Here is a 13303-nt window from a genome sequence, read left to right as displayed (position 1 = left end):
TGTCAGTCTGTGAAATAGGCCAACAAAATCAGTGTCTTCCAACTTTTTTTTTTTTTTAATGGTTTTTGTTTTGTTTTGTTTTTGAGATAGGGTTTGGCTCTTGTCACCCAGGCTGGGGTGCAATAGCATGATCTCAGCTCACTGCAACCTCTGCTTCCCAGACTTAAGCCATCCTGCCACCTCAGACTCCCGGGTGCATGCCACCACACATGGATAATTTTTTTCTTTTTCCTTTTCTTTTTTTCTTTCTTTTTTCTTTTCTTTTTTTATAGAGATGGGATTTTGCCTTGTTGCCCAGGCTGGTCTCAAACTCCTGAGCTCAAGGGATCCGCCTGCCTCGGCCTCCTGAAGTGCTGGGGTTACAGGCATGAGCCACCACATCTGACCATCTTCTGATTCTCTTACTTAATGGTGAATGGTGATTTGACTGTAGATGGCCTGTAGTCCCTTTCCAGTCACAGTTGCTAGAGTTGTAGGTTGTAGGGAGAAACTCACATCAATTAGTCTTCATCATGGTTTGGCTGTTGTTGTAATGGTTTTTACAGTTAGTGCTTTTTCTTTCTAAACATGTGTTGTTTTTAACTTACATGTTGATTTTCTTCCACCTTTAATATTTTCCAATTCCCTTCTAACAGAGGCGGACATCTAACCATGGTCATGCCAGGAAAAGAGCCAAGGTGAGAGCCCTTCCTCTGTAGCTTCTTTTCTAATGTTATTAGTAATACATTTCACAAGTGGACTTGTCATGACTATCTAGTTTGTTCAGATTATGTAGGCAGAGTTTTCTCACCTGTACTCTGTACCCCAATTGTGAACCTGCATAATACACACATGTACACCTACACATACACACCTCTAATGGAAACTGTATGCATACATAGGTGTATACACATTTGATGCCTGAAAGGCTGCCCAGCTGGAGCCTTCCACAGAGCCTGAAACAACTGGATACTAGTTGTGCTGAAATACCAGTTTCTCTGCTCACTCCTAGCTTCTCTAGGAGAATGGCTGCTTATATGAGTCTTACAAACCCTTCCTTTTTTTTTTTCACTTGTAAATTTTCTTTAAGATTAAATCCTGCCCACTAAGAAAAATGACTCAACATTTTTGGATATCCTAAAAATACAGGCTTTTTTTTTTTCCTGCTAATGTTTTACTTTTTTTTTTTTTTGGAGTTTTTTGCTCTGTTGCCCAGGCTTGAGTGCAATGGCGCAATCTTGGCTCACTGCAACTTCCGCCTCCCGGGTTCAAGCGATTCTCCTGCCTCAACCTCCCAAGTAGCTGAGCTTATAGGCATGCATCAGCATGCCCGGCTAATTTTGTATTTTTAGTAGAAACGGGGTTTCACCATGTTGGTCAGGCTGGTTTGGAGCTCCTGACCTCAAGTGATCCGCCTACCTCAGCCTCCCAAAGTACTGGGATTACAGGCATGAGCCACCACGCCCAGCTTCGAACTCTCAACCTCAGGTGATCCACCCGCTTCAGCCCCACAAAGTGCTCGGATTACAGGCATGAGCCACCATGCCTGGCTATTTTTCTTTTTTTTTGAGATGGAGTCTCACTCTGTAGCTGGAGTGCAGTGGTGCGATCTCGGCTCACTACAACCTCCGCCTTCCTTGTTCAAGTGATTCTCATGCCTCAGCCTCCCAAGTAGCTGGGCTTACAGGCACACACCACTATGCCAGGCTAATTTTTGTGTTTTTAGTAGAGATGGGATTTTGCCATGTCACCCAGGCTGTTCTTGAACTCCTGGGCTTTCAGAAGCGATCCACCTGTCTTGGCCTCACAAAGTGCCAGGATTACAGGCATGAGCCACTGTACCCAGGTAACTTAATGTTTCACTTTTAGGGGCAGGAAGAGGATTTTGCTTTTAATCATTACATGATACAATTAGCACCTCACAGATTATTTTAAGCAGAGTTATCAGGGAAGACTACATGTGTTAGTATGTGATAGGTTTCTAATTTAGCTGGGAAGCAGTAAAGTATTAAATTTTTCTTGCATTGGGAAGAATTGCCTCCAAAAGTAATAATTAAGGTTGGCTACTCTGTTCCTCCAAAAAAATAATGATAGAATTTGGAGAGTGGCTCAGCTACTGTGTGACTTGAGTTTGAAGAAGGCCAAGAACTAAAAATTGGCTCTGTGGCTTGTCTTGCGTGGCCTGATCCATAGTGATGCGCTTGATGTTAAAGTTCAAAACAGAGGTTACTTACTGCTACTTTAGTTCCTCTCAAATTTTTTGGGATAAGTAAGACAGCTATTATCTCCATTTTACAGATGAGGAAACTTGGGCTATAGGGATTGAGTGGCTTAACAAAGTGCATTCAGTAGCAAGTGGCAGAATTAGGCATGAAGTTAATTCTTCAGGCTCACAAGTTCTTTCCTCTGTACTGCACTACCTGGAGCATACCTGTCATGTCTTGTGCTTTGGTGTTTATTGTAATCCTTGGTTTTATTGTGTATTGAGTCTCAGTAAATGTTTATAGGTAGATTTCTGATGAGTCACCCTACAGTTTTTAGCTTTGGGTGGGTCACTAGGAGAGAAATGATTTGCATAGTGGATTTCTGATATTTTTGGGATTCACCAGCTAGCAGAAGTAAAGCGGGCAAATTAGGTTTTATTGCATTAAATCCCAAGTATTAATAAAGTTTTATCTATCTTTTTTTTGTTTGTTTTTTTTTTGGTTTTTTGAGATAGGGTCTCACTCTATTGCCCAGGTGGGAGTGCAGTGCCATGATCACAGCTCACTGCAGCCTCAACCTCCCAGGCTCAAGCAGTGCTCCCACCTCAGCCTCCCGAGTAGCTGGGACCACAGTCATGTGCCACCATAGCCAGCTAATTTTTTTTTTTTTTTTTTTTGAGACGGAGTCTTGCTCTGTCGCCCAGGCTGGAGTGCAGTGGCGCAATCTCAGCTCACTGCAACCTCCGCCTCCTGGGCTCAAGCCATTCTCCTGCCTCAGCCTCCCGAGCAGCTGGGACTACAGGTGTCTGCCACCACACCCGGCTAATTTTTTTGTATTTTTAGTAGAGACAGGGTTTCACCGTGTTCGCCAGGATGGTCTCGATCTCCTGACATCGTGATCCGCTCGCCTCGGCCTCCCAAAGTGCTGGGATTACAGGCATGAGCCACTGCGCCCGGCCAATTTTTAAAAAAAAATTTTTTAGAGATAGGGTCTCACTATGTTGCCCAGACTGTGACCTCCTGGCCTTAAGTGGTCCTCCTACCTCGGCCTTCCGAAATGCCAGGTTTACAGGTGTGAGCCACCATGCTTGGCCTGTCTTTCTCTTACTCTTTTCTTAGACACTTCTTTCCATACCCTTGGCATCTCAGGTTTAGAGTCATTTAGCATTTATTGTCTACTGTATGCTAAGCACTATTTAATGATATGTATATTTACATACTATATATTATCTAATTCTCACAACAGGTTTTTAGATAATTTTAGGTATTTATCGCCATTTTCCTGAGGAAAAACAGAGACCTGGAGAGGTAAGGTAATTTGCTCAGGGTCTCATAGCTTGTAAGTACAAAACCAGGAGTTGAAGCTAGGACTTTTGGCTCTCAGCCCCATTGTGTTTCTACTATGCTATGTTGATGTGTATTTGCATAAAGTTCTGAGACTGAAATTAGAGTACGGGGCTGAAGAGAGAAGAGGGCTAAGTGAAATGGTTTCCGACCATCTGTCCACATAGCCAGTTTGTACATGTCTACTGTTGTAAGCAAGAGAAGTATCTTTCAAGTGAATCAGGAACTGGTGAGTAGGACCCATCCCTTGTTTAATGGAAACAGCAAGTAACAGAGCCAAAGAGGACACTTTTCATTCAGCCAAAAGCTTTCTGAATATTCACCAAGGGAAGAAAGATATAAGATATATATAAAAAAAAAAACTGAAAATTGTTTTTTTCAGTCTAATTCCAAGCTAAAGTTGGTGCGCAGCCTGGCAGTGTGTGAGGAGTCCTCCACCCCATTTGCTGATGGACCATTAGAAACCCAGGTAGGTCATTTGCAGGAGTAAGTGTGGCTTTTGCGCTTGGCAGTTTTTTGGTAAAATGTAGTACAGCAATCACAGCAACATCAGACTTGAAAATCAGGGTAGAAGGTACTTCAGAACAAAGCTGTTGTACTAAAACAGGGCATGGTCTCTCCTCCCAGCTGCGGGTTCCAGTGGCAGTGGCAGTGCTGACAGATCTGTGCCAGGGAGGAGGGGAACCCTAAAAAAGAAAAAAGAAAATAACCCCAGCATAGCTGACAGCATGAAGTATAGGACTTCATATCTTGACCACCTAGGATGATGCAGACAAGAAGATCCAGAGCTAGATCTTATTTTCTTATGTGTACCCTCCCGCTCTGGTGGTTAGAACCATTCCCATCCAACACCTATGCCAAGAACAGCCTATGTAATTTGAGCTCTCCATAAAGTAGGCTGTGCTTGCTGGCAGAAAAAGCTGTGCCTCTACCCTCTTGATAGAACAAAACTAAAACAGTTTAATTAGCAAAATAACACTAATCTGTAAGAGAGAGCTGCCACCCCAATATTTACCTTCTTTGAGATTCCAAGGGAGCTGCAAGAAAGTTAAAATCCTTTTCCCCCTTTGATTATCCTTTTTCCTCTTAAGGATATAATTCAATTGCACATCAGTTGCCCTTCTGACAAGGAGGAAGAAAAGTCCACAAAAGATGTCTCTGAAAAGGAAGACAAGGACAAAAACAAAGAAAAGATCCCAAGAAAGATGCTGTCCAGAGGTGAGGAGTTTTTCCCATCTCTTATCTGTTCTAGGGCTGTGCCCTTTACTTTTATCCTGAAGCCTGGTACCTGCTAGCCTTACTGGCCCATCAATTTGTAGTGTTCTGCTAACTTGGTTGCTTGAGGAGATGCCTAACTAGGTTACTTTCTTTGTTTCTGTAACTGAACCTGCCTTAGGAGCTCGCATGCCACAGACAGCTACTCCATATGCATTGGCATTATCCATGGGAGGACAATGTAGTCAATTCTGATTTTACTTGTGCTCTGGAATAATGGTGACATTGATCATCATTGGTAGCAAATCCTCCAGATGCCATTTATATTTTGGTTTGGGGATGGCTAGGGTGATATTTGTTTATTTATTTTTATTTTTATTTTTTTGAGACAGAGTCTCCCTCTGTCGCCCAGGCTGGAGTGCAGTGGCATGATCTTGGCTCACTGCAACCTTTGCCTCCCAAGTTCAAGCGATTTTCTTGCCTCAGCCTCCCGAGTAGCTGGGACTACAGGCACATGACACCACACCTAGCAAACTTTTGTATTTTTGTAGAGATATTTAGTTTCACTATGGTGGCCAGGCTGGTCTCGAACTCCTAACCTCAGGTGATCTACCTACCTCGACCTCCCAAAGTGCTGGGATTACAAGTGTGAGCCACTGCACCTGGCCTGGTTTTTTTTTTTTTTTTTTTTTTTTTAATAATGCAGATTTGTCTCTAATTATTCGACTGTCTTTGCCTTTAAACTCTTGTACTGGTAGCAAAAAGACATAGTCCATAAAAATGATAATTGATTAGAAAAGGCAAACAGGATTAAAAAATAATGTTTGGGCATATTTACTGAGATTCTGGAAAATTCAGCCCTGACTGCCCTTACCTGGAATTTATTTTCCTTAATAAAACCTGCTTTGTTTTGATCAGGACATTCAGTAAATACCTATTGATGACAGATGGCTTTTCAGTGTAATATTGATGTAATACTATGGCCCAGATTGTTTCTTCTGTCATTTTGATGTGGAATTTTGGGATCTAGCACATCAAGGTCATTCTGGATTTTATGTTAAAACCCTGGAAGTTTGATTTTGCTTTCCTATTCTTGTATCTCTTGGTTAGGTTGTGGACTTCTGCTTAGGATTAGATAGCATGCAAAGCAGTTTCATTTATTTTAAATTTCTTTTGTTGTGGTGGTTCTAGACTCCAGCCAGGAATATACGGACTCCACTGGAATAGACCTACATGAATTTCTTGTAAATACACTGAAAAAGAACCCAAGGTAATAACATGATGGGTATAAGAGGAAAAGAGGTTAGAGGATAGCAAGATTCCAAGAGGCCAAATGGCTTTCCAGAATTTTTCCATTCTTAGAATCTAGGATGCTCATCTCCCTGTCCCCCCAGTATTTGTCAGGTATAGTTTTATATTCTGTGAGGGATTCAAAATACTCTCACATTGAGGTTTCTGTTTTCAGAAGAATTGGGGAAAATTCTGTGAAAGAAGAATGCAGAAACAGAGAAATATGAAGGCTTGGAAGTACAGTGATTAAAAAGCACACATTGGGAGTGATAGTAAGAGGAGCTAAAATAAAAAGCACAGAAAGAAAAAACAGTTGATTGTACATAAGCTAAATTATAATTCCTTTAAAATTCTGTATATAACAAGATGGAATATAGAATGACGATTAGATTTATAACATGTGTTTATATGAATATGTTGCTAACAGTGAGATTTCTGATATGGTATAACAAAGTATATGATTGAAGGACCTGCAAAATGTATACTCGGGTTGTTTTTCTTTTTAAAAATATTATAAAATAGGCAAGTGAGGCTTAGCAGCGTTATGGTTCATTACTGGGTTTGGATATATACCTTTTTCAACTTCTATAATGAGCAAGTTGTGTTTTCAATCCCTACTTTCAATGTCTATGGGAGGGCTGCTTTTTGTTTTGTTTTGTTTTAATCTTTTTTAAACAGGGACAGAATGATGCTGCTAAAATTAGAACAGGAGATTCTGGAATTTATTAACGACAACAAGTAAGTTACTTGCATGAAATACATATTTAGATGTGGGAGGGGGCACTGGAAATAAATTTAGGTACAATTTTAGGAGATGTTTCCCTTAAAGTGTGATTTTTGAAAACATACTGAAGTTTTTAAGTTATTATGTAGATTTCAGTTGAAAAATAATTTATATCTTTTCAGCAGCTCGCCCTTGTCCCAGATTTTACTATTCTTAAATGTCTTCCTTTTTCTTTATCAAACATCATCTAGGTGGGTGGGACCTAGGGCTTAATAAGTAGTCTTTTTTTTTTGAGACAATCTTTCTTTGTCGCCTAGGCTGGAGTGCCATGGTACAGTCTTCACTCACTGCAATTCTGCCTCCTGGGTTCAAGTGATTCTTGTACCTCAGCCATTGTGTAGCTGGGATGATAGGCACATGCCTAGTTAATTTTTGTATTTTTTGTAGAGACGAGGTTTTGCCATGTTGACCAGGCTGGTCTTGAACTCCTGAACTCAATTGATCCACCCGCCTCGGCCTCCCAAAGTGCTGGGATTATGGGCATGAGCCACTGCACCCAGCAATGAGTAGTCTTAATGAGGAAAGTAGGTCATAGTAATCTGCAGAATACTGTAGATAAAGAAACTGAGAGAAACCTGTTTGGTTCCCATTTAGTAAATATCCGTATTTCTTATGTCTGTTTCTCCTAAGAAACTTTCCACTTTAGATACTCGTAAGAAAAATTAAAATTGGTTGTTATTGCAGTTGTTTGTCTTATTTCACTTTTTTCCCCCGTGTTTCCCTTCAGTAATCAGTTCAAGAAGTTCCCTCAGATGACCTCATATCACCGGATGCTATTACACCGGGTAGCTGCCTATTTTGGGATGGACCACAATGTTGATCAAACTGGGAAAGCTGTCATCATCAACAAAACTAGTAACACAAGAATGTAAGGGAGGAAACCATGGTTTGGGAAGACTTCCTTGGGATAACCTGCTGGGTTGGAAGAGGAAGGTGTAGGATCAGGATGTCTCTTGCAGATGGCTGGGCGTGGTGGCTCACGCCTGTAATCCCAGCACTTTGGGAGGCCAAGATGGGAAGACTGCTTGAAGCCAGGAGTTGGAGACCAGCCTGGTCAACATAGCAAGATCCTATCTCTATTACTTTTTTTAAAAAAAAGTTTTAAAATGGCCGGGCACAGTGGCTCACACCTGTAATCCCAGCATTTTGGGAGGCCGAGGCGGGTGGATCATGAGGTCAGGAGTTCACGACCAGCATGGCCAAGCTGTCTTGAAGCCAGCCTCTCTACTAAAAATATAAAAATTAGCCGGGCGCAGTGGCAGGTGCCTGTAATCCCAGCTACTCGGGAGGCTGAGGCAGGAGAATCGCTTGAACGCCGGCGGCAGAGGTTGTGGTGAGCCGAGATCACACCATGCACTCCAGCTTGGGTGATAGAGTGAGACTCCATCTCAAAAAATATATATATATTTTTAAGTATTTTGCGGGGAAGGGGTTTGGGGTTGGGGTTGGTTATATAATTAATTCCTACTCTTTCTGAGGCCTTGGAGATAGATTCTAGAGGGACTGGTGTTTCAGGAAGTCTGGCCTTAGCCTCTCTTCACTGATAGGACAGATATAACTATGGAGGAAGAGAAGTTATAGATGTATAAAGAACAGACCCTGAGGATTTCATTAAAACCTGCATGTGACTTTTTGGATTCCTTACTCCAGAAATTCCCTGAGTGTGAGTTGTGTAATTTAGGAGAGCTGTACCTAATAGGTCTGCTTCCTAACAAAAGGGTCTTTGTCCTCCTTTCCTTTCACATTTCTCTCCAAATCTCAGCCCTGAACAGAGGTTTTCAGAACATATAAAGGATGAGAAGAATACAGAATTTCAACAGAGGTTCATTCTCAAGAGAGATGATGCCAGTATGGACCGAGATGATAACCAGGTGAAGAATGGAAAGGGGTGGGCCTATACAGAGAGATTGCAGTAAGAGAAACTGGGAAGGGAGAAGAATTTTTGTGGGATGGAGAAAACTCAAAATATCTTAGTATGGAGAAATGTATTGAGCTATACTGAGTTGGCTTTGGCTTAATGTTGAGAACTGTTTATTTGTTGAACTGGATGCCACCCTCTTAGCCCTAGAGAGACATGGTGCTGAGGTTTGCTAGGTGATCTCATTTGGCCTGGAACTCCTTGGGTCTGCCACTGACTTCTAACACCACATCATTTGGAATAAAGCAAGGTTGATCCCTGCCTCAGCCTTGATCCAGCTGTTGGTTTCATTCTTTTTTTTTTTTTTTTTTTTTTTTCTTTAATAGTTAGGGATTTCTTTGGGAACCACAAAAAGCTACTTTGTCCCACTTCAGCTCTTATCCTAGCTTAGGGCTAGCCTTGAACTGGCAAAGTTGTGATCTAATTTACCCAATTATAAAAGTGTTTCTGATCCCTTTCTGCAAACTCCTTAATCTTTTTCCAACTCCTTCCACCAAGGTGAGTGAGTTAATTTGACATTTGATGCTGGGAACCTCAGATAGATCCCCTTTGTGATCCACTGCTGTGGGAATAAGAAGGGAACAACCTATCCCGTCCCTTTAAATGGGCCTGGCTATTGCTTTGACCTCAAGCCTATCCTTTAGATATTAAGTGATTATTTGGGGGTTAGCTAAGAAGGTTTAGATCCAGCCTGCCTCTGCTTGGCCTCCAAAAGGGATTAGATTTGAAGACCATGGTTGAGTAGAGGCTACATGAATCTTGCTAATTAATAACTATAATAATATCTTACCTCTAGTGTCAAAATTAGTTTTCTTGGGATATTGTATGGTCTTGAGACCAGGACCTTTCCTGCTTGCTACTTGAGTATTTGAGGGAGTCCTTTTGAGAAAAGTGCCATTATCTACTGTGGACAAACACGCTGGGACTGATTGAAAACAAAGAAACATACAAAAAGACAAAATTTTAAAAACGAGAAAGAGCCTTTCCATCCTGATGCCCTTCTCCATTTTCCAAAACCCTTTTTCTGTGGATCAGGAATTATTCAGGCCTAGAGGCACATTGGGGCAAAGTGGAGTCTGTCCCTATTGTGAACTTTTCATCTCTCAGCTTCAGGCTTGATCCAATAGGGTTGTTTCTGTGTACTTTCTGTCTGTGACGTTAATACTAAGCATAATAATTGCTATCTTATTGAGTGTTTTCCCTGAACTAGGCTGTGTTCTAAACACATTGTATGCATTATCTCTTTTAATCCTCTTCACAACCCAATACGGATGGGGGTTATTATCCCCACTTTACATATAAGAAAACTGAGGCTAAGAGATGTTAAGTTACTTGCGTAAAGTTATATTGCTGGGAGGTGGCAGAGCTGAGATTCTGCCTGACCTCAAAGCCCATTATGTTCTTTCTACTTTGCCATTGGTTTACCTAGGGGCTGAGGACAATATAGCTCCTTGAGGTCCTGTGTCTTCTTGGAACTGAATTTATAAAAGGACATTTGGTAGGATTTAGGTTCTTGAAGCTAATGAGAACTAAATCTAGGCAAGGTTGATATTCTTGAAGTTATGGCTACCTTTGGAGATTGGTAAAGATCAGGAAGACCAGCCTAGAGCAGCAATCTCCTTAGTTGCTTCTTGTGAAGCTTTCAAAGCCTCTGGAGTGGAAGTCAGAATCTTTTATAATCTGGTGATATTCATTTGATGAGTTTTCTCCCTTAGAACTCCTTGCCTTCAAGAGCAGTACGGATAAGGATACTCTTATTACACCCTATCCTGGACAGTGTTGACCAGTTGCAGGCCAGGAGAGGAAAGATCATGATGAGGATTTAGATGGTAGGCTACTCAGAGGTGGTGATTTGCCCAGCCATCCCTTCTGGTTACCTCACTACATTTTCTAGAGAATGTAAGGTTCTTCTCTATCCTCCATTTTCTTCTTTTCCTTGTCAATCTCTCTATCTCTCCCCTTCCTCCACTGTACCTTACTTCTCTTCCTTTCTCTGCCCCTCTTTCTATCTGTTCTTCTTTTCTTTCTCTTTGTATTGCTCTGTTCTCTTTCTTCTTTATTTCTGTAATTTGTCTCTCCCCTTCCCCACCTCCAGTTAATATAGTTAAGATTAGGAAAAAAATGCTTAGACTTTGAGTTTAGCTTCGCCCTTGGGATTTCATTTCCAAGGCCCTCTTTGCTGAGCTGTGTGTGATTTGGGTCTTCAGGCCATGGCATTAGTGATTAATGAGGAATAATGCCAGGTGCTAGTTCTATAAACCTCCTCCTCTATGTTCAGCTCTGCTAAACACCTGTTTCTTCTCCCATTTCAGCTTCCATCTATCCTTTGCTTTCCCTCTAAAGCAGTGTTGTCCCTTTTCCCAGGGCTATTTTCTCGATCCTTACTGACTGGAGGCTACCTGATTACTAGAGGGAAGCAACCCAGTCCTTATAAATAGTTGTTATTCTTGATACTGGGTGGGTGGGAGGGGTGGGGAGATGGAGAGTCCCCAGCCATCCAGAAAATCTGATCTCCCAAACTGCATGGTCAGATGTACCCAGTGAAACCTCTCCAGGACTGGAAATTTTATTCTTTTTTTTTTTTTTCCATTTTTTTGATGGCAACTATAAACTTTCCCGGTTTCTCTTCCTTGCTGGTGTGCAGTGAGCTTGCAGTACGAGGAGAACTTAACTAGCTTAATTCTGCTCATCGATCTAGATCAGAGTTCCATTGCAGGATGGAAGGAGGAGCAAGTCAATAGAAGAGAGAGAGGAGGAATATCAAAGGGTCCGAGAGAGAATATTTGCCCGAGAGGTAAGTGTAGCATCTGAGAGTTGTCAGCCCATAGCTTTTAGCTCTTAAACGTTGGAACTGTGAATGGAATGAACCCTCCACAAATGTTTTTGGGTTTGTTTGTTTGTTTGTTTTATTTTAACCAACATCAGCCAACCCCAGATTTGATCTCTAAAACTAAATGTGGCTTATTGGGAAGCTGCAGATTTTCACTTATATTGTTTCAATACATTCTGCCATATGGTATACAAAGAGAACTAAAACTTGGAGTGGCTGAATTTGGTAAATTTGCCTAGACTGAAAATAGAAATGGTTTTGGCAGGGTCTGAATCTTGCCTCTAAAACCCTCCTCCTGCTTACCCTCTTTCACTCCCTCTATCCATTTTAGGCATCTTTGCTTCTAAGTGGAAGACATAGTGTTCACACCGGCTGTACATTCATCTTGTTTGACCAGCCTCATTTTTAGGATATGTTGGTGATTGTTAGAGCACAGGTCTGGCATCCATTCTCTATGAGCTCCACATTCTGCATGCACAGAGAGTACCACTATTCCCTCCAGTCTCTACCTGAAAAGGAAGTCTCTTTCTTCCTATATTTCTTACCTTGCTTCCTACAGCAGGAGTAGCTCCTAGGGCTAAAAGCCAACATGAATCAGTTTAGGCAACGTTATTCTTAAATGTGTGGGCCACATCAAATATACTTGGTACCCCTGTATCTGGTTGCCTTTGCCTATCAGATTGAAGAGAAGAATAGCAGAAATTCAGGAAACATTGTGGGTGTACAAGAGGGAAACAAATTTCCAGAAAATGTAGTATCCAGATATGAGCACCATCTCACAATCACATGAGTAACAAAAGAGGGAAAACCAGTCTCCCTTCATTGTCAAAAGATGGTCAGGGTTTTCTTTGTTTTTTATTTTTATTTATTTATTTTTTTTTTAGATAGGGTTTTGCTTTGTCACCCAGGCTGCAGTACAGTGGCACAGTCACAGCTCACTGCAGCTTCAACCTCCTGGGCTCAAGCGATCCTCTTGCCTCAGCCTCCCGAGTAGCTGGGATTACAGGCACGCATTACCACGCCTGGCTAACTTTTTTATTTTTTGTAGAGACGGGGTCTCACTATGTTGCCCAGACTGGTCTCAAACTCCTGTGCTCAAGTGATCCTTTCACCTCAGCCTCCTAAAGTGCTGGGATCATAGGCATGAGCCACTGTGCCTGGCAAAAGATGGTCAGTTTTAATCAATATACTTAGATGAACACTACTCTCTTCCCATTCTCCCATTCTCCCCTTCTCACGAGGGAAATATAAATATATATAGATAGATATAGATATAGAGATATATATCTTTTCATCATCATCATTAGTTTAGAAAAATACTGTCTCCAACTAAAAAACTGAACAACTCTATGTACTTGCTCCATTGTCTCAGAGATCCTCACTGGGAACTGATATACAACAAACCTTCTGGCCCAAAGTCCAAGGAGAAGGAACCTTCTTACCTCCTGTTGTGTAGACTTCCATTCTGAGTCAGAAAAGTCCATCTTCCAAATTATTCAACCATAGCCCAAAGAGGGTTCTCTACCTTTACCTACAAACCAACTAGATGGAATGAGAGGAGAAGTTTGTACATGGCTGTGGCCAGCAGAACGGGTTGGTGGATAATAGTAGCAAGTACTGGTCGGGTGCAGTGGGTCACGCCTGTAATCCCAGCACTTTGGGAGGCCGAAGCAGACGGATCACCTGAGCTCGGGAGTTCGAGACCAACCTGACCATCATGGAGAAACCCCGTCTCTACT

At 41.7% G+C, this 13303-nt stretch overlaps 1 protein-coding gene across 50 annotated transcripts in view; it reads left to right on the top strand.

Annotated features, from left to right (window-relative positions):
- Window positions 1–13303, top strand: part of R3HDM2 (R3H domain containing 2) — a 182398-nt gene that overhangs the window by 128983 nt on the left and 40112 nt on the right. For 27 of the 50 annotated variants that reach the window (XM_077954613.1, XM_077954592.1, XM_077954603.1 and 24 more), the window contains 8 exons: window positions 636–677; window positions 3910–3996; window positions 4619–4745; window positions 5934–6012; window positions 6711–6770; window positions 7544–7684; window positions 8579–8687; window positions 11433–11528. In XM_077954613.1, the coding sequence (XP_077810739.1) occupies window positions 636–677; window positions 3910–3996; window positions 4619–4745; window positions 5934–6012; window positions 6711–6770; window positions 7544–7684; window positions 8579–8687; window positions 11433–11528 (741 nt within the window). The remainder of the gene's footprint in view (window positions 1–635; window positions 678–3909; window positions 3997–4618; window positions 4746–5933; window positions 6013–6710; window positions 6771–7543; window positions 7685–8578; window positions 8688–11432; window positions 11529–13303) is intronic. The other 23 variants (XM_077954621.1, XM_077954610.1, XM_077954618.1 and 20 more) reach the window with 2 other exon arrangements.

Source organism: Macaca mulatta, chromosome 11 (assembly GCF_049350105.2).
Source record: "Macaca mulatta isolate MMU2019108-1 chromosome 11, T2T-MMU8v2.0, whole genome shotgun sequence".
NCBI classification, from domain to species: domain Eukaryota; kingdom Metazoa; phylum Chordata; class Mammalia; order Primates; family Cercopithecidae; genus Macaca; species Macaca mulatta.
The sequence above is the reverse complement of the archived record's forward strand: the minus strand, read 5'-3'. Positions and strand labels throughout refer to the sequence as shown.